The sequence below is a fragment of the Podarcis filfolensis genome, assembly GCF_964270895.1.
Source record: "Podarcis filfolensis genome assembly, chromosome: 1".
NCBI classification, from domain to species: Eukaryota; Metazoa; Chordata; class Lepidosauria; order Squamata; family Lacertidae; genus Podarcis; species Podarcis filfolensis.
In genome coordinates, this window is record NC_139604.1 from 55,785,836 (window position 1) to 55,811,561 (window position 25,726).

Below are 25,726 nucleotides of genomic sequence, written 5' to 3' on the forward strand. Positions count from 1 at the left end.
ACGTTGTGTTTCACCTCGTCAAATGCCTTTTCTTTCGGTTTCTAGAAACCGAAATTCTCTTATTTGCTTGCTGACATTTCTCAGAAATCAGGTGACCACATATAACCACAACGTAATTGGCTATGCGCTAGCTAAGGGGAGGAAGCTAAGTCTGAAAAGGATGTAGCTGCGTAGCTCCGTTCTTCAGGCCTGCTCTTCATTCTTCTGCAGTTCCCAAACACAGTATCCCTTTCACCACAGCCACTCCTCAGTCAGCTCGAAGCAGAAGTGCCATCTATGGAGACTACACCTGGCTCTCTTTTCTATCCACGGTAAGAATGTTTGGGCAAGCAAGGGTGACTCCACATTGATACATCAAATGCAGCTGCATAGGCAGTGTCAGAGATGGTGATAATGATGATATATTAATTTAATGCCAATATAGGCTTCCAAGTGGATCACAAGTGTTCTGGATTAACCAGTGCTGTATTGCATTAAAAGGCTGAATCCTATGCATGTTTTCTTGGAAGTAAGTAAGTGGGTTTGAGAGTGTTGCTCTCAAAGAACTATACAGTTATTTTGTATTATTACAACAGAACAATACTGTTGAGCTACTGTTCTGGAAAGCAAAATAATGCTTTTTCTGAATCTTTAGTGCTATAAAACACACACAGTTTGAAATGGATCAGTGTGTTCTCAGACGGCTTCTTTTCTGCAACCAGGAGAAAAAGCCTGACTTATTTTTATCTCATAAAATGCTGTCGCTTCCATTCCATTCTTAACCTATATCAAAAGCTATAGGGTATCACTTTTTAAATGCTAGGAAGTATAAGGAGGAAATGAGCAGGAAGCGATTTTGATGAGATGGAAGAATAGTACAGCTTCAGGAGGCCTTCAGAGTGTGGAAGACAAAGGAAGTGGGACTTTGCTCCTGCTTCTCAGTCTCTCTGCAACTTTGGATGCAATTGGCCATGGTTTCTTCCTTGGACAGAAATAGGAATTGGGGACAGCAATGTCTTACAGTGGCTCTGGTCCCACGATAGACCATTTACAGTGAATTTATTTCACAGGAAGTTGGGTGGGAACAGACGGTGTATCTGCTAGAGGAAACTTAGCAGTGTGTACCTAGAGAACCACCCACAAAGTTGTGGGTGCAGCCTTAACAGAGCATGTGATTAACTTTAAAATGTGCTTAGCTTTGGCTAGAATAAGCCATCCCCTTGACGCCAGAAGGCAGGTGAAAGGGTGGCGTATTTTTCACTCCTCAGCAGCATGCTGTAATACAATTGCACTGGAATATATGATATCAAGAAGCTTTTAAAACTGCTTTCATGTGGCCTCAACCTGGCCACCTGTTGGTATAAGTGCTTTTGCTAGGCTATCTCGTTTAATTTTACATTTTAATAACTTATTCTGAGTGGAGGCAATGCCTAAGCAGCAACGAAGAGCCCTCCTGCAGAAAGGATCAAAGTGCATGCAACAATGCAGCCATAATTTCTCAGTATTGATTTATCTGCAGAATGGATCAATACAGGCTGGCTCCACAAGCACCTTACCCTGGCAACGTTGTGGTGGTTGTCCCTCCAAGCCATGTTGGTGCAGGACAGAAGAAACTCACAGAGGAAAATGATGCTCTGGGGGTAAGATTGCATTTTCCCTAAACACCTGTATGCTTGGGCTAAGCTAAAGGGAAGGCTGTGAATGTGGCGTATGGGTGCAATACACCATAGAAAAATCTATACAAACATCATCTCAGGAACATAAGAAGCTGCCTTGCACTGTGTCTATTGATCCATCAGGCTCAGTATTGTCTACACGGAGGGGCAGTAGCTCTCTAGTCTTTTCCAGCCCTGACTGGAGCTGCTGGGGGATTGAGCCTGGGACTTCCAGCAGGCAGTGTTTGAGCTCTACCACTGAGCTATGACCCTTCCTTTCCAGATTCACCCTCTTGGGCCAATGTAAGATACGGTCTATAAAACGGTATGCTAACCAAGGAACTAGTAGTTCCATCAAGGGCAGAAGGATTCCCAGCATTTTTTCTCAATTTTGGTTTCCCCAATTTTTTGCAGAGGGTGCTTGTTTAATTTCTGTATCTGTGTGGGATCCCTGGGCCTGTTTAGCACCATCCTTCTTCTCTTAGGGCGGATCTATGCTCTGAACACTAACACTAAAAATGAGTTTCTGATAACCGTATAGCCAGTGCTTTTTTCTGATGGGACGCAGGGTTACACATACCCCTAAACATTTTGTGAATCTTTGTACTTGTGTCCATTTACTGTATTTATTTTTCCCGATTTGAACTATAAAATGGTGGTTTTCTTGAGTCAAAATGAGAGTACCCCTAAACATTTTTTAAGAAAAAAAAGCACTGCGTATAGCCATATGACGTTCTTTTAAAACATTAATAATGTGTTATTAAAATGTGACACCAGAGAGCATTGCAGAGCTACCCCCTTCCAAAAACCAGGTAGACCTTGTGGAAAAGGAAACCAACGCCTTCATGTCTAAATTAAAGTGAACTGAATGTTTAATAATGTTTAAAATGTGGGTGTAGATCCAGCCTTAGATGGATTGCAATTTTCCTCCTTCTGGCTGCAGATAAGGGCCACACTCCAAGTCTCAAACTCAATCTCAATCCAGAGCGCTCTGCCAGGAGACTTTCCTTTTTCCTTCTGAAGGTGGCAGAAGAAGAGTATAAATCAATTTTTAAGAAACAGTAGGTTCTCCTTCTGCTGAGAAAGCTTTGTAGTGAGGTGTCTCTTTCGTAGATTTAACTGTATGATTAATCAACTTGAACTCTCATGTGTGTTGTGCTGAGATTTAAAGACAATTTCATTTCATTAAGGCTATTTAGATTCTGGTGTGTGTTGTAATAGAGAATGAGAGGGAAAAGAACACTGAATATGCCCTTCCCTTTGAAACACTGGTGGTAGCTTTCGTTTATTAAATTCTACATATTCTCACAGTTCCATCAATGTGGAAAGGTTCCCCCCACTGTTCTATACTGTATAGTCATTTGTGATTTTATGATAGTGCTGTAGTTTTGAGGAGGACAATATGGATTATATGGAGCTTGTGAAGTTCAGTTAATGGTGTGCATATGACATGGTCTCTAAGCAAGCTGTTTTATTTAATCTTTTTCTAATTTTGTCATCTTCCTAAAGGCTATGCAGGTGGTTATTGCTCTGATACATCTTGGTCTTGGAGGCATTTTGCTCTTTTCATCAAAGGATTGTGACACATGGATCATGACTGTCTGGTATCCCTTCTGGGGGGGTGCCCTTGTAAGTAGAATGAATAGTATTGTTGTTGATTCATCGCAACATCATGTTTGCTTGAAGAGAGTGTGGCTATAGAATAGTGTTGTCTGTGTCAAATTCCTTTTGGGGGACAAATAATTCATCACCCCTTCAAGCAATTATTTATTGAGCATTCATCCTGATTTGCTTATGCCAGCAGGGGTTTTTAAACTTTCCAGGGCCTACTTGAGATGGCTAAAAGCTATTGAGGTCCACCATTCAGAAAACCATTCACAAGATGGCGGCCAATACAGGGAGAGCTTGGCATAATCAGCAGTTACCATGGACATAGCCAAAGGTGGGCAGGGAGGGACAGCTTCCCCCCCCCCCATGGATAAAAATCAATAAAAATGCATAGCTGAGCTCCCCCCGCCCCCCGCAACAAAAGGCCTGTCCATCCCCTTAACAAAAATCCTGGCTACACCCATGACAGTTACTAACATTTTCTACTGATATCAGATCCATCTTTGGAAATTGCTGCATTCTTTGTCACAGCATTGTGGCAAGCAGTTCCATAGATCATCTTTCCTCAAGATAAGTACATACATTGGCTCTGGAGCTCTTTTTCTGATATACTCCTCTTTCTGATATACTTCTCCCTTCACACACCCCTGTGTGACCCTCAAAGTATTTTATCCATCTCCTGTAATATATTCTCCTGTTCTCCTTTCACACTCCATTTGTACCTGATTTCTCCTATTTTTTTGATCCCCGACCCTTTAACACCCAGTTCTTCCACCTATAACAGTTTCCCCTTTTTATGCTCTTCCTTTCTATTCTCAGTTATTCTCAAGAACAACAATTTATTTCACTCTTTTATTTCATTCAACTGGCTGTTTCTCCATAGAAAAAAGAGGCCCCCATGAAAGTGGCCCAAGACCCGCTGGTGGGTCCCAAACCAATGTTTGAGAAACACTGGCATACACCAGTTGTTGGATAACAATGACAATCCCAGGTTCACCCTGACATGCTTGCAGAGTGTTTACATGTCTTCCTCGCGAGTCGTTTGTTCATCCCAAACATTTCAGTGAATTTCTTCATCAGTTTCCAAACAGCAAAAGTGGGTATCGCACTAGGCAGCACAGCTTTCCACTTTCAGTGCCCAAACTTAAAAGTTCTGGTATGCGATAGAATCACTCTCACAAAATACTGACAGCCTCGAGGCATCCTCTGTCCCCCATCAATTAATTAGGAATACTAATGCCTTTGCCTCACAGGACTGTCATAAGACTCAATGAGAAAACTGAGGTAAAGCCCTTTGAAAAGTATAGCTTGATTAATAATGAAGCAAATTTTCATATTGCTAAAAGAAAAAGAAAAATGAGATGTTATGAGTGTAGATATTTTTAAAATGGTTTTGTCCCAGAATGGTATAAAACCAGGTCACACTTGCCACCATTCCAAACACATTCCTTTTCTTCTGAAACCCTTCATGCAAAGTGAATATTTAACAGGGTATTTTGAAGCGTACTGCGAGTTACTTCTGAGTAGGCATGCATAGGATTGTGTTGCACTTGACCCAAAATTGGGTGGAAAGGCAGTGTTGAATGGTATTAAATATGTAGAAATGTCTAAGTCAGGCATGTCCAAAGTCCATTTCAGGGGCCTAATCCGGCCCACCGGTTGGTTTAATCAACAACTTTGGTGGGCCCTCATGGCCCTTCACTTCATCAAATCTGGCCCTCTTTGAAAAAAGTTTGGACACCACTGGTCTAAATGGAGGGCGGTTTTTGTTTGTTTCTGTTTTAAAGAGCCTGGTAATGTAAGTAACATACTTCTTACTGTCTACTATTTTCGGTTTCTCTCTCTCCAGTTCTTAATTTCAGGATGCCTTTCATCAGCAGCGACAAGAAAATCAGTTGCAGGTCTGGTAGGTTGATGTGACTTAACCCTGGTGTGTTTTTAATTGTTAAAACAACCAACAATCCAGGACAATCAGATGAAAAGGTACCGTTTGTTTCCATAGCCCAGAATTAGGTAAACTTTTTTGGCCTGGGAAGCCAGATCTTTGTCACCTACATCCCGCCAACCATGACACCCACCCATCAATCATCTCATGGCCAAAAGATGCCAGTTGATTGACAGGTGGCTGGTCACACCCATCTGTCAAAGTTGGGCTACAGATGTGGGGGAAGATAGCAAGCAGGATTGAACTCTTCACGCAGCACTGGGATGGGTTCAATCCTGCTTTCTGCAGGCTGTGGGTATGCAAGGGAACTCCCTGCAGGGGATTCCCCCACACAACCAAATCGAGCTCCTTTTTCTCAGGGATCAATTGCACATACTAGTCCCTCAGACATAATTAATGCGTGCGGCCAAACCAAGTAGGATGGAGAGTGGAACCCACCCTTTAGATGATGCCAAACGCTATTCCAAGTGACATCAACTGATTGACAGATTGCTGTGGTTTACAGGAAATGGCCCCATGAGCTTTTCCACACATTCCTCTGGTGGCTTGGTGGCTGCTTTGGCTAGGTTAATTTATACTAGTTGTCCCCTATACTTGCCCTGTTTTTTTCCTGCATGACGTGATATGTTACTGGAACCGTCTATAACTCTGTAACCCTGAATCTCCCACATTTTGCATTTCTGCTGGGTCTTTGATGTTCTGAAAGCCGCTTAGACAAGCAACAGTATGTAGGGTGCCTCATTCTTACCAGAATCAATCCCCTCCCTCATGCTCCCATAGTCAGAGCTGGCAAAGGCGAGGGTCAGGTTTGGTTCCCAAGGTCATTCTCCCCGTCTCACCCATATCCCCACCCAACCCATAAATTAATTAAGCAAAACTTTCTCTTTCTCTTCCAGGGAGCATTCAGTTACCTCTTTAACACTCTTAGTGGCCTCGGTGCAATCGCTGGAATGTGTCTTTTGCTGACTGATGTAATAAAAAATAGAGAGAGAAACTTTTCTGCAGTTACGGAGACATCTCACTTTGTATCCAAATTTCTTCTTCCACAAATTCCTAATATTTCAAACTATTGCAAGACCACTGGGGCATATGAAATGGTAAGTTACTGGATTCCATACAAGGCTAGTTCCAGGTTTAAGGAGGCCCTGGTCCAGGTGTTCTTTGGTGGTTCCCTTCCTCTGTTAGTTGGCCCTCCCAGGCTTACGTCACTGTGGCAACAGCATGCCAACCAATGCCATACCTTTAAATTTCCCAGAGTGCCTCTCAACAATGCCAAGGCAGGAAACCAAACAGGGGGCTAAATCCAGCCACCTAGAGCTACTAGGAGTGGTAGGCCAGAATATTTTAAAGGGATGAGACAGGTAGCAGCAGAGCACCAAGTTCTGTTCACACGGTGGTGAAGGTGGGCTGGAGAGAAGTGCCTGAGAAAATGTTCATGGGGAGGTTAGGAGGGGAGAGGGATAGAATTCATCTCCTTGCTGCTGCTGCTGCAATGAAAATAGCAATTCCCTTCTCACCCTCTGCATTATATTTGAATGGGATAGACTGTGTGGCGACAAATGTGGCTACCCATCACATCCAGTTTGGCCCTGTGTCTCAATCCTTTAAGTGCCTGGAGAGAGAGGCTGGCCTCTACAGCTTTACACAGCGCTACACACATCCTAAGGGCCACTGGTGACCCATCCTGACCTCTCTTTGACCCTCCTGCATCCGGTCCCACTGATCCTCTTGCCCTCCTCCTCCTCACACCTTCTCCTCTCCCCATTATTCCTTTCCCTTTGATACAGATCCACCAGCACCAGGCAAGGTAGTTGAACTTAAACAGACCACCAAGCATACACAGAGTTGAAAAGGCAGGATGGAGAGAAAGGCAACCCCACTCTTGTGGCATAGATCTCCTCACTTCCTCTAGTGTTGAGACTTTTGCAGGGGGAGATTTATGACTGGTGTCAATCATAAATGGTTGATGTCATTTATGACTTGCTGGATGTCAAGCAAGTAAAAAACCTAATATTAGGGCTCATCCACACTTCTGTTTGCCCCTCAGCTTTCCCCTGGGAGAATACACTCTTTACTGCTGAATAGGAACAAGCGGCAATCAGATTTTCAACCAAGTGCTGTTTGCTCCAATTAAGCAGTAAAGAGAAAGTTTTCCCAGGGAAAACTGTGGGGCAAACAAGAAAGCGGTCAGACCCATGCCTAGAAAGCACAGGACAAGTGGAAAACCTCTTGGACCCATGCTTTATAGACATGGGATAATACGCAGAAGTGTGGATAAGCCCTTGATTGGACAAAATATAGAATATATTGTTATAGGACTGTTATTCTGAGCTCTGAAAGTGACTTAATCTTAAATTCCTTGTGTTGTATTCTCCTGCACAAAGCTTCTTGTGTGAGTGTCACCCTAAAGCTGAGAATGAGATCATTCTCCTTGCATTAATGTTTGATATTTTTAACTGGCTGGTTGTTGTTTTTTGCAGGGAATTCTGTGTGTGATGCTTTTCTTCTCTTTCCTCGAGGCTACAACTACTTTTTCGGTTCTCTGCAATAGCAGGGTGAGGATCCAGTAGCTCATAATATAAGCAAAAATATAAGAGAGTGTTCTGCCTCCTGTCCTTTTCTTGTATATTTATTTAGTGGTGTGCTAAGTGGCCTGCAAAACAAGACTGGCTTACTAGGCTCACTAGGCTGAATTCACACATTCATGTTTATCACCTGATGACTTTAGTCTCCCATGATGGCATGTAGGTATGAAATGGTTATATTCACAGAACATGGAACAAGTGGGAAACCCAGCTAGATGGGCGAGGTATTAATAATAATAATAATAATAATAATAATAATAATAATTGTTGTTGTTGTTGTTGTTGTTGTTGTTGTTGTTGTTAGAACCCCTGCAACACAATGCAAAGCTGGCATGAGGGTGTTTTCATACATGGGGCTTAACAGGGGAGGACTTCAGACTTGCAGGATCTGTGTTGTTGTTTTAATGTAATTCCAAGATCCAGCAAACAAAGCCAGGTGCAAAAGACTGAGAATTAAAGCCATCATTCTGAACCCAAGAGTTTGTTTTGAGTACCAGAAGCTGCTTTCACAGTCCTTCCCCATACAACTTCTGGATAGCCACATATTCCCCACCACCTTCATTTCAACAATTGGGGAGGAATGTTGCTTTGTTGTTGCTGTTCTCCAGTGATTTGACAGCTGGAAATCTTTGCCCATCTTCTTAAAATCACCCTCTCAGCAGAAGTGAGCGAGCAAGGAGGACTATGCCAATGAGAGAAACCAGTTATAGTTCTACATGTCTTATCCCAGAAGAAATAATCCTTTCTAGGGGCACCCCTTGGAAACCCCCTTGGGAAGGGCTATAGTTCAGTGGCAGAGCATCTTCCTTGCCTTCAGGAGGCCCCAGATTCAACATCTCAACATCTTCCAGTAGGACTGGAAAAGACTCCTGCCAGAGACCCTTGGAGAGCCACTGCCAGTTAGTGCAGACACTTATCTAGATCAGTGGTTCCCAACCTTTTTTTGGCTATGCCCCACCTAAGCATCTCTAATATTTTGATCCCCCCCTCCGGTGACATATTATTCTTATTATTCAAAAAGTGAAGTCCTATTCACATGGAGGAAGCTTAAAGGGCCATTAACTGTTAATAACTCATTCTCGAATTGCCCCCCTTAAAAATCTATTTGCCCCCCTGTGGGGCACATTGGGAGCCACGGATTTAGATGGACCAAATGAGGTAGCTTCCCCAGAGCGCAAGCACCAAGTAACAGCCTCCAACTAGAAGAGGGAAATGGTTGGGCAGGGCAGTTGCAAATCTGGAGTTCTATCCAAGCCTTGGCCCAGAGTTGAAGTTTTCACTTATGTGGATCCCACATGACGTAAGAGGAGGTACACAGCTGGAGTAGGGAAATGCTGTGCTAGGGGAAAAAGCTTAGTGTGCTTTTTTCTTGGTATATTTAACAACAAGAACTCCAACTTATTTAGTGCTAGGGAAAGGGGCAAACCAAGCTCTGACCCTAGTTGCACAAATTTTACAAGATCAATGCAGCAAAAGTAGGAAACAAGGGCACATTGAGGTCACTGCCCTCCATTTTTTAGGTTGGTTCACTTGTCTCAATCCTGTGGCTTTGCAGAGAACCACAATAGTTAGGGTGAAAGGAAAAATACTCGGGTTTGCTAACTGGGAGCGTGTGTGGCTGGTAAATAGCAATTCAAACACCCGGGGAGCAGTGGTGAAGGGAGAACGAACAGGCATGGAAACTGATGGGTGGCACATTTTCTTTCAGGACAAAAAGAAGCACAGATCAGACAATGAAGAACAAAATGTTGCGTTGACATCACTCCCACAGCCACGCTATGCAGACGGAGTTCCTGACCCACCACAGTACACTGCAACAGAAGCAAACAGGTGAGGATCCTGTCAAACTAGAACAGGCTTCCTCAACCTCGGCCCTCCAGAAGTTTTGAGACTACAATTCCCATCATCCCTGACCACTGGTCCTGCTAGCTAGGGATCATGGGAGTTGTAGGCCAAAAACATCTGGAGGGCCAAGATTGAGGAAGCCTGAACTAGAAGATAAATCCAGCCTTCAACTTCCAGTCCTAAGCAACACGGGGAGCTATTTTGTTTTGCAAGCCCTGGGTGATGCATCAGAGGGGAGCTGTGCATTCTGCTCCAAGCAGATGCTTTCTGAGTTCTTGTCCCCACCCCCACCCCCGTATGTGTATCTCTCTGTAGATGGCAAAGTTCCACCTGCTTCTTTTCTGTGTTATCAGGATGTTGTTAAGGGGACAGGAGCAGGGCCAGTTTAAAAAGGGGAAATTAGCAATCTCATGATGAACAAAACTTGGGTCACCCTTGCGTCGCGTTAACGTTTGAACCTTCATTTTGTAGATACTCACAGCTTCCTGAAAGCATCCCTGGAAACACACATACAGACTGGTGAGTCCTTTGCAAGAGTGAAGGAAGTGGAGCTCATTCTCCGTTATGAATAAGAGTTGAGGCAGGGCCCAAATTGTTGGGCACCTGCCAAGCCCTATGTGCACTGGGTGGGTGGGAGGGTGGCTCTATCAGTCTCTACACCAAGGATGGGGAACTTGCAGCTCTCCATTGTGGTTGCACTCCAACTCCCATCAGCGCAACATGGCCACTGGTCAGGGATGATGGGCGTTATTGTTCAACAACATTTACATTGTCTATTCCTCCTCCAGAGCCTCCTGACCACACTGCTCCTCTTCCTTCCTGTTTCTTATTGCTCACCATGATGGTGTATTTTCTGAACACCTGCAGTGTTTTACTTTTCCCCTTTAGAAAGTGTACCACACAATGACCTTGAGAAATCATCCAGCAAAAATAGTACTTATTCTTCCCTAGGAAGGGAATAATAATTGGACCACACACATATGTTGAGACTATATCTAGCACTCTGGTGCTTCTCTGTTCAAGACATGGAGGGAAAGAAGATTTGAGGTTTACCTTCATCCCTGTTTCAAGTTCCTTGCGTTGCAGTTCCACAATGGCCTTGGTGTCTCTATGACCAAACCTTCTGTGCCAGAGTTCTGGATCTGCTTCATCCTTCTGGTGCATGTGTGCCACATTTGCAGTACACAGTTCTGGCAGATTAGTCTTGTAGACACCATTAATCAAACATGCTTCAGCATATAATTTGCCATTTTAGGTTACTTGGCATTTACCATTCCCAGATTGTATAAGGAAACCTTTTCTGTCTGAGGTGGACACACAGATCATGTTGCAATTCAATCAGTTTTATTTCAACCAATTGCTTAGCTTGCAGTTTAAGGTTCCTAAACCTGTACCACATATCTTCATGCTTACACCATTTGCAATTTGAATATTGTTATCCACAGATTAATATTGTCAATGTTTCCAAAGAAGTCTTAATCATAACTCATATGTGAAGAACATCCAGAATCAATTATCCATCTGTTTAATTTTGAATCACAACTGTTTACAGTTACATTCTCCTCATGCAGAAAAAAAAGTTTTTCCTTGTTCCCTTTATTTTGACTTGGTCACTTAAATGAAAGGGATTTTGCTGGTTTGAGAGCTTACAAAATTTGGGTATATGTCCCTCTTTGTTACATCTGAAACAAACAACCCTTTTGGCTCTCCTATGAGACTGAAACACATAGTTTGTGTCACAGGGTTTTCCATTCCTGGCTAGAGAGGTTGCTCTTCTCTCCATACATTCCTCTCTCAAGTGACCAATGGCATCAAGTTAGGGTTAACCTTGGTTATTCATCCATGGGAGTTGGCTTCATATGGTGGAAGAGAGTGAAGAAAGAAGCTTCACTTCTTTCTTCACCAGAGACCTAATTGGGTCTAGGAATACAATTCTGTGCTCTTAACCCCTTCATGCATTAAGTAGCTCCAAGATTGCTGGTTGTTTGACTGCAAATTCCCACACTTTAAATAAAAGAGCTGAGACATGAGGCAGGAGCAGGAGCTTAACCCCAGAGGAAGAAGGCAGGGGAATGGGGTGGGGTGGCCAAGTCAAGGGCCTACTGTGGGCAACTTGCCCAAGAGCCCCTCAAAACCTGGAACCAGCATGTAAGAAGTTACAATGGTAGAGTCATACCATTGATGCCTCTGTTGGTCCAGGAATGTCTATAGCAGGGATGCCCACCAAGGCAGATCAGAATCTACTGGTAGATCTCTGGGCGATTGGCAAGGTTTCTGACTCCCAGTTGTATAATAGCAGCAACAAAACTATTTCTCCCCATCTAAGTACGTTAGGCTGCTGCAGTGATAAAAGAGAACCAGTAATGGACTCTTATGTGAATGACTATGAGCTCAGTTCAGTTTTGGTACTGGAAACAAATAACTAGGCTCAGAATGTCAGGCCCTCGTGCTCTTTAATTCTAACAGTTGAGTGTTTCATATCTCGATCCGACTGGTAGATCTAGTAGAAAAACAAAACCATTCTAACAAGCCTGAAGTCTGCCCACCCTACACTGACGTGCTGTAGCTGTCTGGGGTTTCACACTCAGATCCTTCCCAGTCCTACCTGCATATGCTGGGGATTCATCTTGGAACCTTTGGATTGCAAAGCATGTGCTCTACCGCTGAGTTATTGCCTTCCCCTATACTGTATATTTTATTTCATTGCTTCCATTTTGTTTTTTCCACCAAAACCCAGGACTCTTATCCCCACCCCCACATCCATTTGATACCCTCTTACACATTTCTTTCTTCTTTCTCTGTCTGTAGGCCCCGCTATGCTGCCGGTTATGAGCCACATACTGGATAAAGTTGGATTTTTAATCGTCACCACTCTTTTTTGCTTTGTTGATGTTTGATTGTAAGGTTTCAAGCATTTTGTTTTTGGTTTTTGTAATGTGTGGCTACATTAAGAATTCACAGTATTTATCATTATCTGCCATCTTGATCTGCCATATCCATTATTATTTATCACTGATGCACCAATAAAGCAGTGCAAACCACCTTGAAAGATGGCTGCCTTTTGCTCTAAGAACACTGTGGAGGCAGAGGAGAGAGAACAGGGAGGCTGGACGTAGGTTTTCTTTCTTGTGTTCTTTAGAAACCTGGACTTCCCTTATTTCTACTGTATTGTGCTGTTATGGAAAAATTAGAGCTGTATGGCTTTCTAGTGCCTTACGCTGCTAATAAAGCAAATTGTTAGAAAATGGTTGTGAAAGACAGTAAATCACCGTTGCATCTCTTCAGTACCATGTAATAGTGCCTGGGGTTCAGTTGTAAGTAGGTTGCAGGTGGCACTGTGGTCTAAACCACTGAGCCTCTTGGGCTTGCCAATCAGAAGTTCGGAGGTTCGAACCCCCACAATGGGGTGAGCTCCCATTGCTCTGTTCCAGCTCCTGCCAACTTAGCAGTTCGAAAACATACCGAGGCAAGTATAGATAAATAGGTACTGCTGTGGCAGGAAGATAAACGGCGTTTCCATGCGCTCTGGTTTCTGTCACAGTGTTTCGTTGCACCAGAAGTGGTTTAGTCATGCTGGCCACATGACCCAGAAAGCTATTTGTGGACAAACACCTTGGCCTGAAAGCGAGATGAGAGCCACAACCCCATAGTCGCCTTTGACTGGACTTAACTGTCCAGGGTCCTTTACCTTTTTTTTACCTTTAGAGTTGCCACCTGTCTTGTATAATACAGGATTGCCCCGTATTTTAATGTAAAATGCTATGTCCTGTATTGATACAGTTTGACCTGTATTTCAAGTACTCTCTCTCTCTCTGCCAAGTTAGAGAATCTCTCCAAATGCATGTGTTTGAAAAGGTGTGTGAAACGCCATGTATTTAAGCTCTGGGTAGCCAAGCACAGACATATTTACAAATTTGTGTGTGTGTGACAAATTCCAGAGGGGCCATCCTATTAGACAGCCATAGATTATTATTTTTTAAAAAAAGTGATGACATTGTTTATTATTTTTTATAATTATCCAAGGCTGCAATAGATTTTAATGGATTGCTTTGAAGTCACTCCAGCACCAGATAAAATAAAATGTCCTACCTTGACACTTTCTTCTAGGATTTAGCTTGATCAGTATCCTTAAGATCAAGACCCACAGAGCAGTTGTCAGAGCAGGTCCTTCACTCATGGTGTGACTTTGCAACTGGCCTTGTGTACGCATCAGCTGTCAAGCCTGCCCCCACCCCTCAAATCTAAGAGTGTACTGTTATAAGTGCTGGGTACCAGAGTGACCCAAAATTCTTGGATTTAGTGAATGTTAAAATTAATCAAATTTTGATTAAACTATGCTGAACATGCCCCCTCCCCCATTTAGTTTCTGCTAAGAAGCCAGGCCAGCTCAGCAGAGATGGCTGGATGGGAGTCATTGGGAGAATAAAGGCTGATATCCCACACCGCTCGGAGATGCGGGTGGCACATAACTGTACCAAACTAACCCATCCCTCAACTGCTACCTCAAAACACACATTCACTCTTCGATTTTTGATTTTATTTTATTTGTTCAGTTTTATAACACATTTAAAGATAAATGTAAAACCCCCACAAATCCTCCAAAACAGGATTCGACTTCCCGGCAATTCTGACACAATGAAATAAATACCAAGCCCTCCTTTGTCAGAAAGGAAGTATGGATTCATCCTTATTCATGGCTATCCTGTGCTCTCACACTGGACACAATACATGCACAGGAGGGCAGTATCATGCAGACACCCAAAGACCGGGGCACAGGCAGGATTGGACTGAGAAACGGCACTAGGGACTGGAGCAAGGCGCTCAACCTCTGCAGGAAAGGGGCAGCTGGGATCCCTGATGTATATATTTCCCTAACCACCCACCCTAACCTTAGCCACAGAGGGAAAAAGGAAGACCTGGGAGATGGTTGGGGCTGGACCCACTACTGCCTCACGTGGCATCAAATGGGGAGAGTGGAATACTATATATCCCAGACCTCAATAATTTGAAAAGGGGGAGGAATGTGAACAATCAATTCACAAGCAACGTAGCACACTTTTAAGTCAGGGTAATATGAACATCCCCACCCCCATTTGTCCCTTCCCCCCCCCACCCCATAATCCCCAGAGGGTATGACTTGAGGGACACTGGCTGAACTGCAGGTCAGAAGAGACCACAAAACAGAACAGGCAGGAGTTGGAACTAATGGGAATGGAAGCAATCTCTGGGATTATATAGAAGTTCTCTCCTCCGTATCCTTGTGGCACTGTATGCCAGCTTGCGGCCTCTGCTGGGCAGAGCCCCCTCTCTCACTCTTCCCCCTGACCAACCATACCTAGTATTCTTGGCCCCTTTCTCTCACAACCGTGGCCTCTCACAGGCCCAGCCCTGGCACCAGCCACTGCGAGTCAGAAAATGCAGAGACTACCCCACGGCGGGCTCACTCCTCACTCTCTAACTTCAGGCTAACGCTGCGCGTCTTGGCTCGGGGCTGGGCGTTCCCTTGCCCCTCTCGCTCGGCCTGACTCTGCCCCCTCGAACGCAGCAGCTGGCTCTGCTTGCGCAGGAAGTCGACGGGAGCAGGGCAGCCGTAGCTGCCTTTGCCCAGCGTGGGCCTTGTCGTTCCCTTCGGCGAGTGGGCAAGAGATGACGCTTCCAGCTGTGCCAGGTGTGCCACGTAGCCGTCTGACAGGAACTGCAAGGAGAAAGGAGAACGCAGCTGACGCTTGCTCTGTTCTTCACCTCCCCTCCCTGAGGGAGCAACAAGCTCTGTAGGCCTCAGAGCCTGAGGAACCCCCAGTCTGCAACTTAGGCAACGCTTTTTGGGAAACAAAACTCCATACCTGGCACTGGCTTTGCAGTTTTTTCACAGCCCGGCCCACAATGTAGATTTGAGATGCGGGAAGCCCTAGAGAACTGTAGACTGAAATATCCTTGGTGGATCCATAGCCAGCCACTATAGTCACCTCTGCCTGCAATAAATGGATGAAGACATCGGTGACTTCTCTCCCACACTTTTTCTCCTGTGGCGCTCTTTCCACTGCACTCAGAGGCACTGCAAGGTGTGTCAGAGCCACACACATGGGCCTCTCTCAGCTGTGCTGCAGCCCTTCCCACAATTATATCTAATTATATCTGAACCCTCGGTGAACGTTTATGTACCTCCTGCTGAAGGCCCTGTAGAAAGGCAGCCTTCTGTCGAAGAGGGTCATGCGTGAGGCCGTCACAGAAAGAGACAGCCCCATGGGGGAAGTTATGCTGGGTAAGCCAGGCCACCACACGGTGCTTTTGCATGTCTGGACGCCCCGTCACGTAGATGATCATGTAACCGGAGTCCTGCCAATGCCTAAAGGGGCAAAGACGGATTACTGTATTTGTGGCAGTTGGGTGGCTCATTCATTCATTCATTCATTCATTCATTCATTCAGGGTGCCTTCTGGGGTGCAAGACTAATCTCTCTCCATTTTTTTAATGTCAAGTTAATAGTAGCCCTGTCCACTTCCCATGTTGTTTGCTGCATGAAAAAGTGATTTCCTTTTGTACAACAAGGTGGTTGTTAAGAGTAAAGTTGCTCTCTGTACCAGATGCATTTTGAGGGGATGCAGCCAATGTGATCTGCAGAAATATCTCCTTATAAACTTCTTCACCTATCAGACATCAACTCTAGTTTAGCCAAATGTGAGTATCAAAATAAAATCCAGTCATCCGACAAAACCTTCTTCAATAAATCCACCTTGACTGCATTTTGGCATTGAGATATATAGATGACTATGGGGGGGGGAGAGAGCAGAGTTGTTTCCATAATTGGTGCTTCAAGCTTTTATTACGTCTTGAAGAGTTAAGATTTTAAATTTATTTTACACATTTTCACTCTGCTGAGAAAACTGAACTTCCACAGTTAAGCAGACTCAAGGAGGGTGGTGGGGGACATGAATGTTGGCAAGTTTGATTTTTTACTCTGCTGAGCATTCACATACCAGTCTCTGCAGCTCAAAATTCTTGATGAATTGTGATAAAGTGAATTTTGAAGAAATTTATAAATAAGTCCAACAGGAGACAGAGTTGTGGAGAGAATATCATCAACACCCACCCCCCACACACTTCAAAGTCAATAGGAAAGGGGGAAGTGACAACCAGGTCAGGGAAAGGTATGGAGTCCCCAAAAAGGGCTATTACCTACCTTACTACATCAACAGCACCAGCGCGCACCTTGGGGTCGCTGCCCATAATAGAGACACTGGCCGTGAAGGAGCCATCAATACTAAAAACAACACAAGGTGTAGACTTTGCTACCACAGTTAGGAAGCACTCGGCATAGGTGTGGTCACCCCTGTGGAGAGAAGCACAATGAAGGAAACCCACCAGCAAGTGCCCCTCCTCTCAGAATCGCCAGCGCATGGCCACCACACTCAAAGACCCTGCACAGGGACAGAGATGGCTGACCCCAGAAGGCTGGTGGGGCTTCTCCCTACAGCTTCAGAAAACCAAGGAAGGGGCAGGTCAAGCAGTTCAGCTATGGCAAATGAGACATCCTACCAATGTGAACCATGTATAAGGCCTCTGCCAGGAACAAATGGTGATCCACTTGGTCCCAGAATCAGAATCTCTATTATTATTATTAAATTGCTATAACACCCTTCATTCAAGGATCATTGGGTGGTTGACAATATAAAGACACAAAAATACATAACATAGTGATAAACAACACACACACACACACACACCAGTTTAAAAGGCCATAGATGGTTTAATTAGCCAAAGGCCTGGGACAAGAGGAATGTTTTTGCTTGTTGCCTAAATATATGTAACGAAGGCGCCAGCCGACCCTCCCTGGGGAGAGCGTTGCACAAGTGGGGAGCCACTGCAGAAAAGGCCTGTTCTCATGTTGCCACCCTCTGGACCTCTCATTGAGGAGGCACATGAAGAAGGGCCTCCGATGATGACCACAGGTTCCAGGTTGGTTCATATGGAGAGAGGCCGTCCTTGAGGTCTTGTGGTCATAAGCCAGGCTGGACTGAGGACAGGATTTCTGCTCCAAAAGGTCAACCACAGGGCAGGGTTCACCACACACTCACCTCACTACCATTCGGACAGGGTACATGCCAATGCCCAGCATCTTCTCCTCAGGGAGGGTATAGGAGAGTCTGCCACTCCCACTTGTCACCTCTGTGCCATAGTGCACCCATTTTCCTGACAGTGGCTGTGCCATGATGTAGATATCCACCTTCGGGAAGAGATCAAGGGGAGCAGCAATGTTCACTTCACTGCACAATCCTCTTATACTGCGTTACCTGTCCCCAAGCTCAGCTAATCTCTAAGGGTTGGTGAGTCATTACCTTTTCCGAGTCTGAAGGGGGAGAGGCATGATTTCCCCCTTAATTCCTGACAGCAGGTGCTGTTCATATCCTTTATCCCACACACCCCATCTGAAAGTTCCCTGCTTCATTTTGATTTAACACTAATTTTATCCCCTTTTCCTTACAGCTCCTCAGCCCCTGTGGGAAATATCCATGCCCTGCCTCCTCAGGACTCATTGTGACATGGCCCATGGCCCTCATGTGGCCTGTACTTGTTCCTCCTCCATAATTTTCACCCATATGGCCTGCTCCATTCTGGTCTGCTGCCCCCTACTGCTTTTACTGCTGATGTCTTCAGAATGCCCCCGAACCCCCTTGTAGCTACGCTTTTTGTTACCTTCTCCCCAGTCAGTGTCACCACATCCAGCGGGCCATACATGAAGCGCCCGCTGAAGACCTGGGGTCGCCCCTCACACACGATGACATCACTGGCGCGGTGGTTTGCTGTCACATTCTGTAAACCAAAGGGGTAAAGCGGTTTTTACTAATTTCACCTCAGCAAAAGGGGACATTAAAACACAGGAATTGGATCTGGCTAGAGAACAGGGCTGGCTAGAGAACGCAGCAATTCTAACATGCACTCATGAGAGGAAATTTACATTGCTTTTGAGGGGGCAGGGAAATCTCACCATACGGTGGCTATCGACTCCTATAAAACAAGGATGGAGAACCTGCAGCCCTCCAAATGTTGGGACTACAACTCCCATCTTCCTTAGCCATTGGTTGTTCTAGCTGGGCCTGATGGGAGCTGCCTGGAGTTCAACAACATCTGGAGGGATACAGGTTCCCCACCCTGCTCTGCATGCATTCCTACATAGTGAATCAGAAATACAGCTGTGGGAACAGTGCCCTTTTCCCTGGTTGGGGTGTCTTCTAGGCAACGTGGGAGTGCCTTTGTAGGAACCAGTAACAAAAAACCACAATTTTTTCTTGTGTTGAGGTTGCCATATTAAAAACAAAACCACCTTACACTGTACTTGACAGGAAAAGGCAGCAATCACCCTTCCTCTGTGAGGTGTTTTTTTAATTATTATTTAACACAATTTATATACCACTTGATTGCAGTAAAACATCTAAGTGGTTTACAAGAAATATTAAAATAACCAATAAAAAACGGTTAAAACAATTTAAAAATGTTGAAGGCAGGATTCACCTAACCAGTGCCATCAGTGGAAACCCTACACAAGGATTTTGACTTCTACAGTGCGGCTTCCCCCCTCACCCCTGTGTCGTCCCCCACAAATTGGCTCTGGGAGGGAGTTCATAGAACGCCCAGAACAACACATGGAGGGAGGAAATGGGGATTGTTCCATCTGGTAAGCTGAAATGCTGGTCCAGATGGAACAATTGGAAGAGCACAATGTTGAATTACAACCAGTAAGGTAATTAAAACCAACAGTAAAATAAATTAAAGCACGTCAACATCTACAAGTCTGGATAGGCTTGCCTAAACAAAAACGTTTTAAGCAGTAACAAACATAAAAGAGTATTTGCTTCTTATTGAATGATCTTGTTCCCTGGAACAATTGTCAAACCTTCAAAATCATCACAATTGCTTGAGGGAAACTTCATTCAAATACCACCTACATTCATGTTCTGAATTATGCATTACAACCTGCTATTAGAGTTTTGCATTTAGCTCTGCAACCTACACAGCCCTGAGCTGCTGTACTTCCTCCAAGTCCTAGTACCCAAACCCATCTCAGCCCCACCCAGACAGGTGCCTGCCTATTTCTCACTACACTGTCATGGAGCAGCACCTGAACCTTTAAAAGAGCAGCAGCATTTGTCTCCTAGACCTAGAGCAAAAAACAACGAGACGTCTCTTTGTTGTTCAAAGGCTTCATTAGCATCACCTAACATGACAAGCCAGGCAGATGTTTGTGAAAGCAGTTAAGTCCAGTCAAAGGTGACTATGGGGTGCGGCACTCATCTCGCTTCCAGGCCGAGGGAGCCAGCTTTTGTCCACCACTTTCCAGGTCATGTGGCCAGCATGGAACACAGTGACAGGAGCCATAGCACACAGAAACGCTGTTTACCTTCCCGACGCAGTGGTTCCTATTTATCTATTTGCACTGGTATACTTTTGAACTGCTAGGTTGGCAGGAGCTGGGACAGAGCAACGGGAGCTCACCCCGTCACAGGGATTCGAACCACCAACCTTCCAATCAGCAAGCCCAAGAAGCTCAGTAGTTTAGACCACAGCACCACCAGCACAAGCTAATAAAGTTGTCCTCCCCACCCTCAATTTTAAAGCAAGAAAACCTAAATCTTATGCTCCAAACGGATCTTGCAAAAAGATGTGTTTCTACATAAAATTGTGTGATTTCGTTTGTGAATGAAAACGGCAACCATGTTTTTGGCAAGTGGCAGAGGAGGATAAAGGGTGAGGCAGGAAGAGAGTCAACAGCTGTGATGATATGGTAGCATCCATGAAGTTATCCTGAAGGCTATTAGCTGTGGAAGGAATAGGATCAGCTCATATTCCTTTCCCTGAAGACACAGTGCCCCAGCCCAAGCCAGAGTCCCATTTCCCACTTGCACGTGTGAGTTAGAGGCAAGGTAGCCACCGTGGGGGACAGAGCTCCATACCCGGATCTTCACTTGTGTTCGTTTCCGCTGCCACTTTTCACGAGGAAATGCTGGGCTGTAGATGGAACTCTCCTCATTCTCTGTCACTTGGGGCTGCTCTGTCTCAATCACCTGCAAACACATAGGAACATCAGGGCCAGGCTTCAGGAGTGCCATTCACAGGCACCAACTCCTAGAGTTTCAGCCACAATCATAATATACAGACACTGGGCAGATTAAAGTGGACAGTTTCATTGCTCCCTTTGTCTGTTATTTCCTTCCTAAATAGATTCAAAATGTGAACCTCTAGCTGCTTCGCAACAGAGCATACTAAGGGCACTTCCAAATGGCATCCTGACTGAGAAGTCATCCTGATTAGTTTGAAGGAAGGTTATACACAGTGTAGGCTATTTAATGAGCCTTTTCCTCCAATTTGCTTCAGGGATGGGTAGGCTACATTGTGATACATTTTCCAGCACATTTTCCTGTCACCTTCCTTATTGCAAAAAGTCAGATCTTTGGGGAAGTTGCACAAGAGCTCCAAATCAGCTTTAATTGCACAACCTTTAATTGCACATCTGAAGGCAGCCCTGTTTAGGGAAGCTTTTAATATCTGAAGGACTATTGTATTTTAATATTTTGTTGGAAGCCGCTCAGAGTGGCTGGGAAAACCCAGCCAGATGGACGGGGTAGAAATAATAAAGTATTATTATTATTATTATTATTATTATTATTATTAACCTGAATTTGCTGGCATGTGACACGAAAATATCATTAGCCTAATAGTCCATCTAGCCCAGTGTTGTCCACTCTGGCTGGCAGCAGCTCTTCAGGGTCTCATTCACAGGTCTTTCCCATTATTTGATCCCTTCTACCTAGGAGATGACAGGGATCGAACCCAAGACCTTCTGCATGCGAAGCTTGTGCTTGACTGGTGAGCCACTCCTACAAACTCCTGTGTTTTTTTTGGTTTGGTTTCTCCAAACCAGGAGTCCATGCCTGCCCCTAGCACATGGGGGCTGTGCTCTGTTTTGCTCTGCATAACAAAACAAGCCTTTACCCAGCAGTTAGGATCTCCTTGCAAAGTGTTCAGCTGATCCAATATTTTGTTCCATAATCCACCCAGGTACCGAAAGAAAAGAATCCTCCTCAAAATCCACATCCACTCCCAAATTTACATCGCAGTTGCACTTAACTATGCAAGGTAGCACTCACCTACGACCAAAGGTGCCTGTGCAAATTTTATCCACCCAAGTCTCTATTTCTACTCCCATGTCCCCTGCCTGGGTTAGGTTTCCTCCTATATGCCCCTCCCCTCTACTGCGCAAACCTATTTTTAGATGCCAGTTTCCCATTAGAGGAACAATTAGAGCCCACCACACCCTGTTCCCCAGCATAGCGACATTTCCACCTGCCCACAGCCCTGGTACCTGGCGCAGGATGAAAGCCGCCACATCGGCACTTTCCCAATAGCTGGCATGGAAAAGGTGAGGGAGGGTGATGGTGGGGAAGGCCGTCAATGCCTCGGGGCAATAGAGAGAGTAGTCAATGCGTTTAGCACCCCACCAACGATCCAGAACTAGACACGGAGGGAAGAGAAACTGTTGTTAGGGTGGCCCCATTTGTCTCCTCACTTCAGCTGTGAACTACACTCATGCGGCTGCTTGTACTTTGTCTGCCCATTTCCTGTTACCTTTATTTCCTCCCCAACAAATAAACAAGTCCTACTCATCACATTCTCTGAGGCCTCAAATCCGCCAGACAATAATAACACTGGCACTGCTAGGGATATGGCAACATCTGCCTCATCAACCAGTCCTTCACAGTCTAAGAGCACAGCCCTGCCTGCCTACGTTGATGGCCTCTCTGCTGGTTTCTGCTACTGGGGAGTAGTGCTCTTGGGGTAGGGGGGGGCCTGCGCCACAACAGAGGTCCCAGCTATGCCCAGGCAGGCAAAGAACTGCTGCAGGAGAACTGCTGTAGCAGGAGAAAAGCCTTGATACAGGGTGTTTTCAAGGACAGGCATGAGGGCCAAAGACCTGAGAATCCCACTCCTCAGGACACCAGCCTGGGGCTCGTGTAGCAATAAAATAAAAAGAACTGTCCTGTAGAGACCTTCTTCCCTGGCCAAAGCAAGACAACAGGGCTTGGGATATGGTGCTAGATTCCTCTGCCCCTAGATAACACCCCCATCCCCCAAAGGAAGGGAAGGAAATGGATGCAGGGGGGAAACCAGAGAGAACAGGTTTCCAAAGGGCCAAAATATTTTATTATGTACATGTTTCATCTTTGCATTTAACATGCAGCTTTGTTTGTTTGTTTGTTTGTTTGTTTGTTTGTTTGTTTGTTGTTGTTGTTGTTTAAAAAAACCAGAAATCAGGTCAGTTTGGGGCACAAATAATTATTGGGATCACAGCAGGTGAATTTAACTTGTTCCTCGACTGCTGCAGTCCTAAAAATAAACCCTCCTCTGAAATTGGGATTTCCCCTACAAAGCAAATGCCAATCATCAACTACTCCCTTGAGAGCTGATTCCACTGTATTTGCATTTTAAAAAAGAAGAAGCCCCGAACATTAAATGCAAATACTATCTTGGCCTGTAATCTTTAAATTCCATTCATTTCAGTGGGCTCTTTCAATTCTACTTCACTAGAATTTAAGCAGCCTGGCTGCGCACAGGAATACAGCCTTTTACTCTTTGTTCATTATAATTCAGATTTTGGGTTTATTAGTATGTCAGGCACTAACTCAATGGCTTGGCAGAGCCAGAAGAGTGTGAAAGCACTTCAGTTCAGAATGTGGGATCGCAAGTGACACAAAAGGGCACAATATGCCCAGGCTATGGTAGCAATGTCAAATTTGGGTGGGCCAGTCAAAGAACAAGCCTTTTCTTGGCAGCACAGCAAATATTCAATCCTTGCAAAATGAACTCGTTTGACTCACAGACACAAGAAACATTGTTCAGGGTTCCAGTCTGAATCTGCAGTTAGGATGAATCTTCAGTTCATTAATTCAGAAAAGCCGGCCTAATACACTTTTTGAGCTGCTGAGCATCAAGGAAGAGCTTTATGCACCAACATTTTAAGTTATGAGGGGAGCACAGGAAAGACACCCCCACAGATTGTTAGTGACCATACAGGCAATATGTTACAAGTACTTCAACCAAACAGATGTGTGTAACACTTTGTTAGAATCAACTGTTTGCAGTGTTTAAAACAGAAAGAGCTGATTAATTTCTGGTGCAAAAAGTAATGAGCATCATTTTAAAAAACAAGAAAACAAACACGGATTTTTAAACATTAAGGAGAGAAAAGTCCTAACTTTCCCTCCTCAAATGGCCTCATAAATGCACTTGGATGAAAAGTAGACAGAAAGCCAAATTTAACTGTGTTTGCATAGAAATTGGGGGGGGGGGGTGAGGACAAGCAACATGTAACTTACTCTTCACAACTTCATTGGTGCTGGTTATAGTAGTCTCACACGTGGTTGCCTCATTCCCTTTCCAGAAACCCCCAAAAGCACTAGTTGGAGTGGGCGGTGTCACAAGGTCTAATTCATCCATGAAGAGGGAAGAGTGACTCTGCAAGGCCTCAGCTAGGCCAAATGGAAAGGTAAACAGAGGTGAGTATGGCAATTATAACACATCCCCCAATCCCTCCCAGACTTCCACTGGTCTTATGTGCGGTGCCCTCCAAGTACTGTGCCTCTGAAGAAATGCCGACTTGCCACTGTTTAAAATCACTATTCCCCCCCTCTCAAAGTCGCTTCATCCCTGCTTTACTAAAACCTCTGCTGTTGTTTAAACCCATCATTTTCCTCTCAGTGTCTCTCTCTATCCCCACCTTTACTTAAACTTCTCCCCTTGTTTAGAACAGCCCCTTTTTTTCTCCTTTTGGTGTCTCTCCCTTCCTGCTATATTCAAACTTCACTCTCTTCCATTCTTCAGCTGCCTCATGTGACAGAAATAAAGGATGCAGAGCCCTCAAATATCCCTTAGTACCTCTACACATTGTATGCCACTCCTGGTACCATGTGTTGTCTTTAACATGGAAGTTCCGGATTCGTTGTATTAATTCAGAACAGGTATTTTATTAACTAGCAAACACCCATACATACACAACACCCACCAACAGAACTTAGCGCCTTCTGCGACTGAACAAGCTGACAGGCTTGGTATTCAGATTCTATTTGTCTTAAAGATATCATCATGGGGGTGTGCACAAAGGGGGCTGCGGAATATAAGCAAGGAGAAGGCGTGGGCATGGCAGGGGATTGGCAAGCAGAAGGAGCAGCAGCACAGTGTGTGTGTGTGTGTGTGTGTGTGTGTGTGTGTGTGTGTGTATTTACAGTCATTTGAGTGCTCAATCCTGCCAATTCTCACATTCCTGTTTGCCCTGTTCCATGAATATTTAAAAAAATAAATCATGAAGGATTCAGCTCCATCTCGTAGGCAGCTAAATCAAAGCGGGGTTGACAAGTGGAATGATCACAGGCATAGCTCCCAGCATATAATACAAACACAGATGAACAACAAAATTATTCAAAGCTTAAAGGGGGGGGGAATGACTGAACAAAACCTATATGCTTCATTATATTACTGCTCTCAGAGCAGGAGGAGAACAGAGGTTCATAATTTGTGTGGTTTGCGTCTGAAAAAGAACAGAGGAACTTCCCCTCCTACAAGGCGGGAGGGGCACTTCCTCCTTGAGCCTAACGGTTGAAGCTTTCGAGACACTAGCTGTGCCAGGGGTGGCCACCCATATATGGGCATGTATACCACACCACTCGTAGAAGAATATGTTTTTATGCTGAGGATGAGGACTAAGGCTGGGTCTATGCATGCAGTCAAATGAGGCGGGAACAAGCCGTAGAATGGGTCGTGTCACTTCAAACTGCAGACCATGTAAAAATGCATTTAAAAATGAAACATACAAAAATCTATGCAAATACCAATGCAGCACAGAAAGGATCTAGCCCACCTTTTCTGGGCTTTTAGGCTAGTTTTCTATTTGCAGGGAGCATTTGGTGTAGGGGAACATGGAGCCATTCCATCTGGCTGCTGCAAAGGAAGGAGTGGGAAGCAGGGACTGCACCATTGGCTCCGCTGAGAAACCAGCTCTATTGGGCCCTTCCATCCCTCAACTGTCCTGTAGGAGCAGCCATTCAAACCGCCTGTAGCAG

General features: G+C 44.8%; 2 protein-coding genes across 17 annotated transcripts in view; one reads left to right on the forward strand and one right to left on the reverse strand.

The window, feature by feature from the left end:
- On the forward strand, positions 1–12,862 carry LOC310744148 (B-lymphocyte antigen CD20-like). Of its 4 annotated transcripts, XM_083575118.1 has the most exons (9): positions 128–311; positions 1,499–1,619; positions 3,144–3,263; positions 5,092–5,148; positions 6,084–6,284; positions 7,668–7,742; positions 9,481–9,602; positions 10,089–10,136; positions 12,426–12,862. In XM_083575118.1, the coding sequence occupies exons 1-9, from the start codon at positions 277–279 to the stop codon at positions 12,463–12,465; spliced, it is 819 nt and encodes a 272-aa protein (XP_083431244.1). In that variant the 5' UTR covers positions 128–276; the 3' UTR covers positions 12,466–12,862. The 4 variants fall into 4 exon arrangements, with proteins under 4 accessions (XP_083431245.1, XP_083431246.1, XP_083431244.1 ...); XM_083575119.1 differs by lacking the exon at positions 10,089–10,136 and having other exon boundaries at positions 1–311; XM_083575120.1 differs by lacking the exon at positions 7,668–7,742 and having other exon boundaries at positions 120–311.
- Positions 12,863–14,144: 1,282 nt separating this feature from the next.
- The window catches only part of PITPNM1 (phosphatidylinositol transfer protein membrane associated 1), a 30,167-nt gene continuing 18,585 nt past the window's right edge, over positions 14,145–25,726 (reverse strand). For all 13 annotated transcript variants that reach the window (XM_083610197.1, XM_083610200.1, XM_083610202.1 and 10 more), the window contains 9 exons: positions 23,987–24,139; positions 21,976–22,124; positions 20,567–20,677; positions 18,312–18,428; positions 17,693–17,841; positions 16,798–16,947; positions 15,780–15,963; positions 15,461–15,589; positions 14,145–15,312 (listed from right to left, as the gene is read on the reverse strand). In XM_083610197.1, coding sequence (XP_083466323.1) covers positions 15,058–15,312; positions 15,461–15,589; positions 15,780–15,963; positions 16,798–16,947; positions 17,693–17,841; positions 18,312–18,428; positions 20,567–20,677; positions 21,976–22,124; positions 23,987–24,139 — 1,397 coding nt within the window. In that variant the 3' untranslated portion in view covers positions 14,145–15,057. The remainder of the gene's footprint in view (positions 15,313–15,460; positions 15,590–15,779; positions 15,964–16,797; positions 16,948–17,692; positions 17,842–18,311; positions 18,429–20,566; positions 20,678–21,975; positions 22,125–23,986; positions 24,140–25,726) is intronic.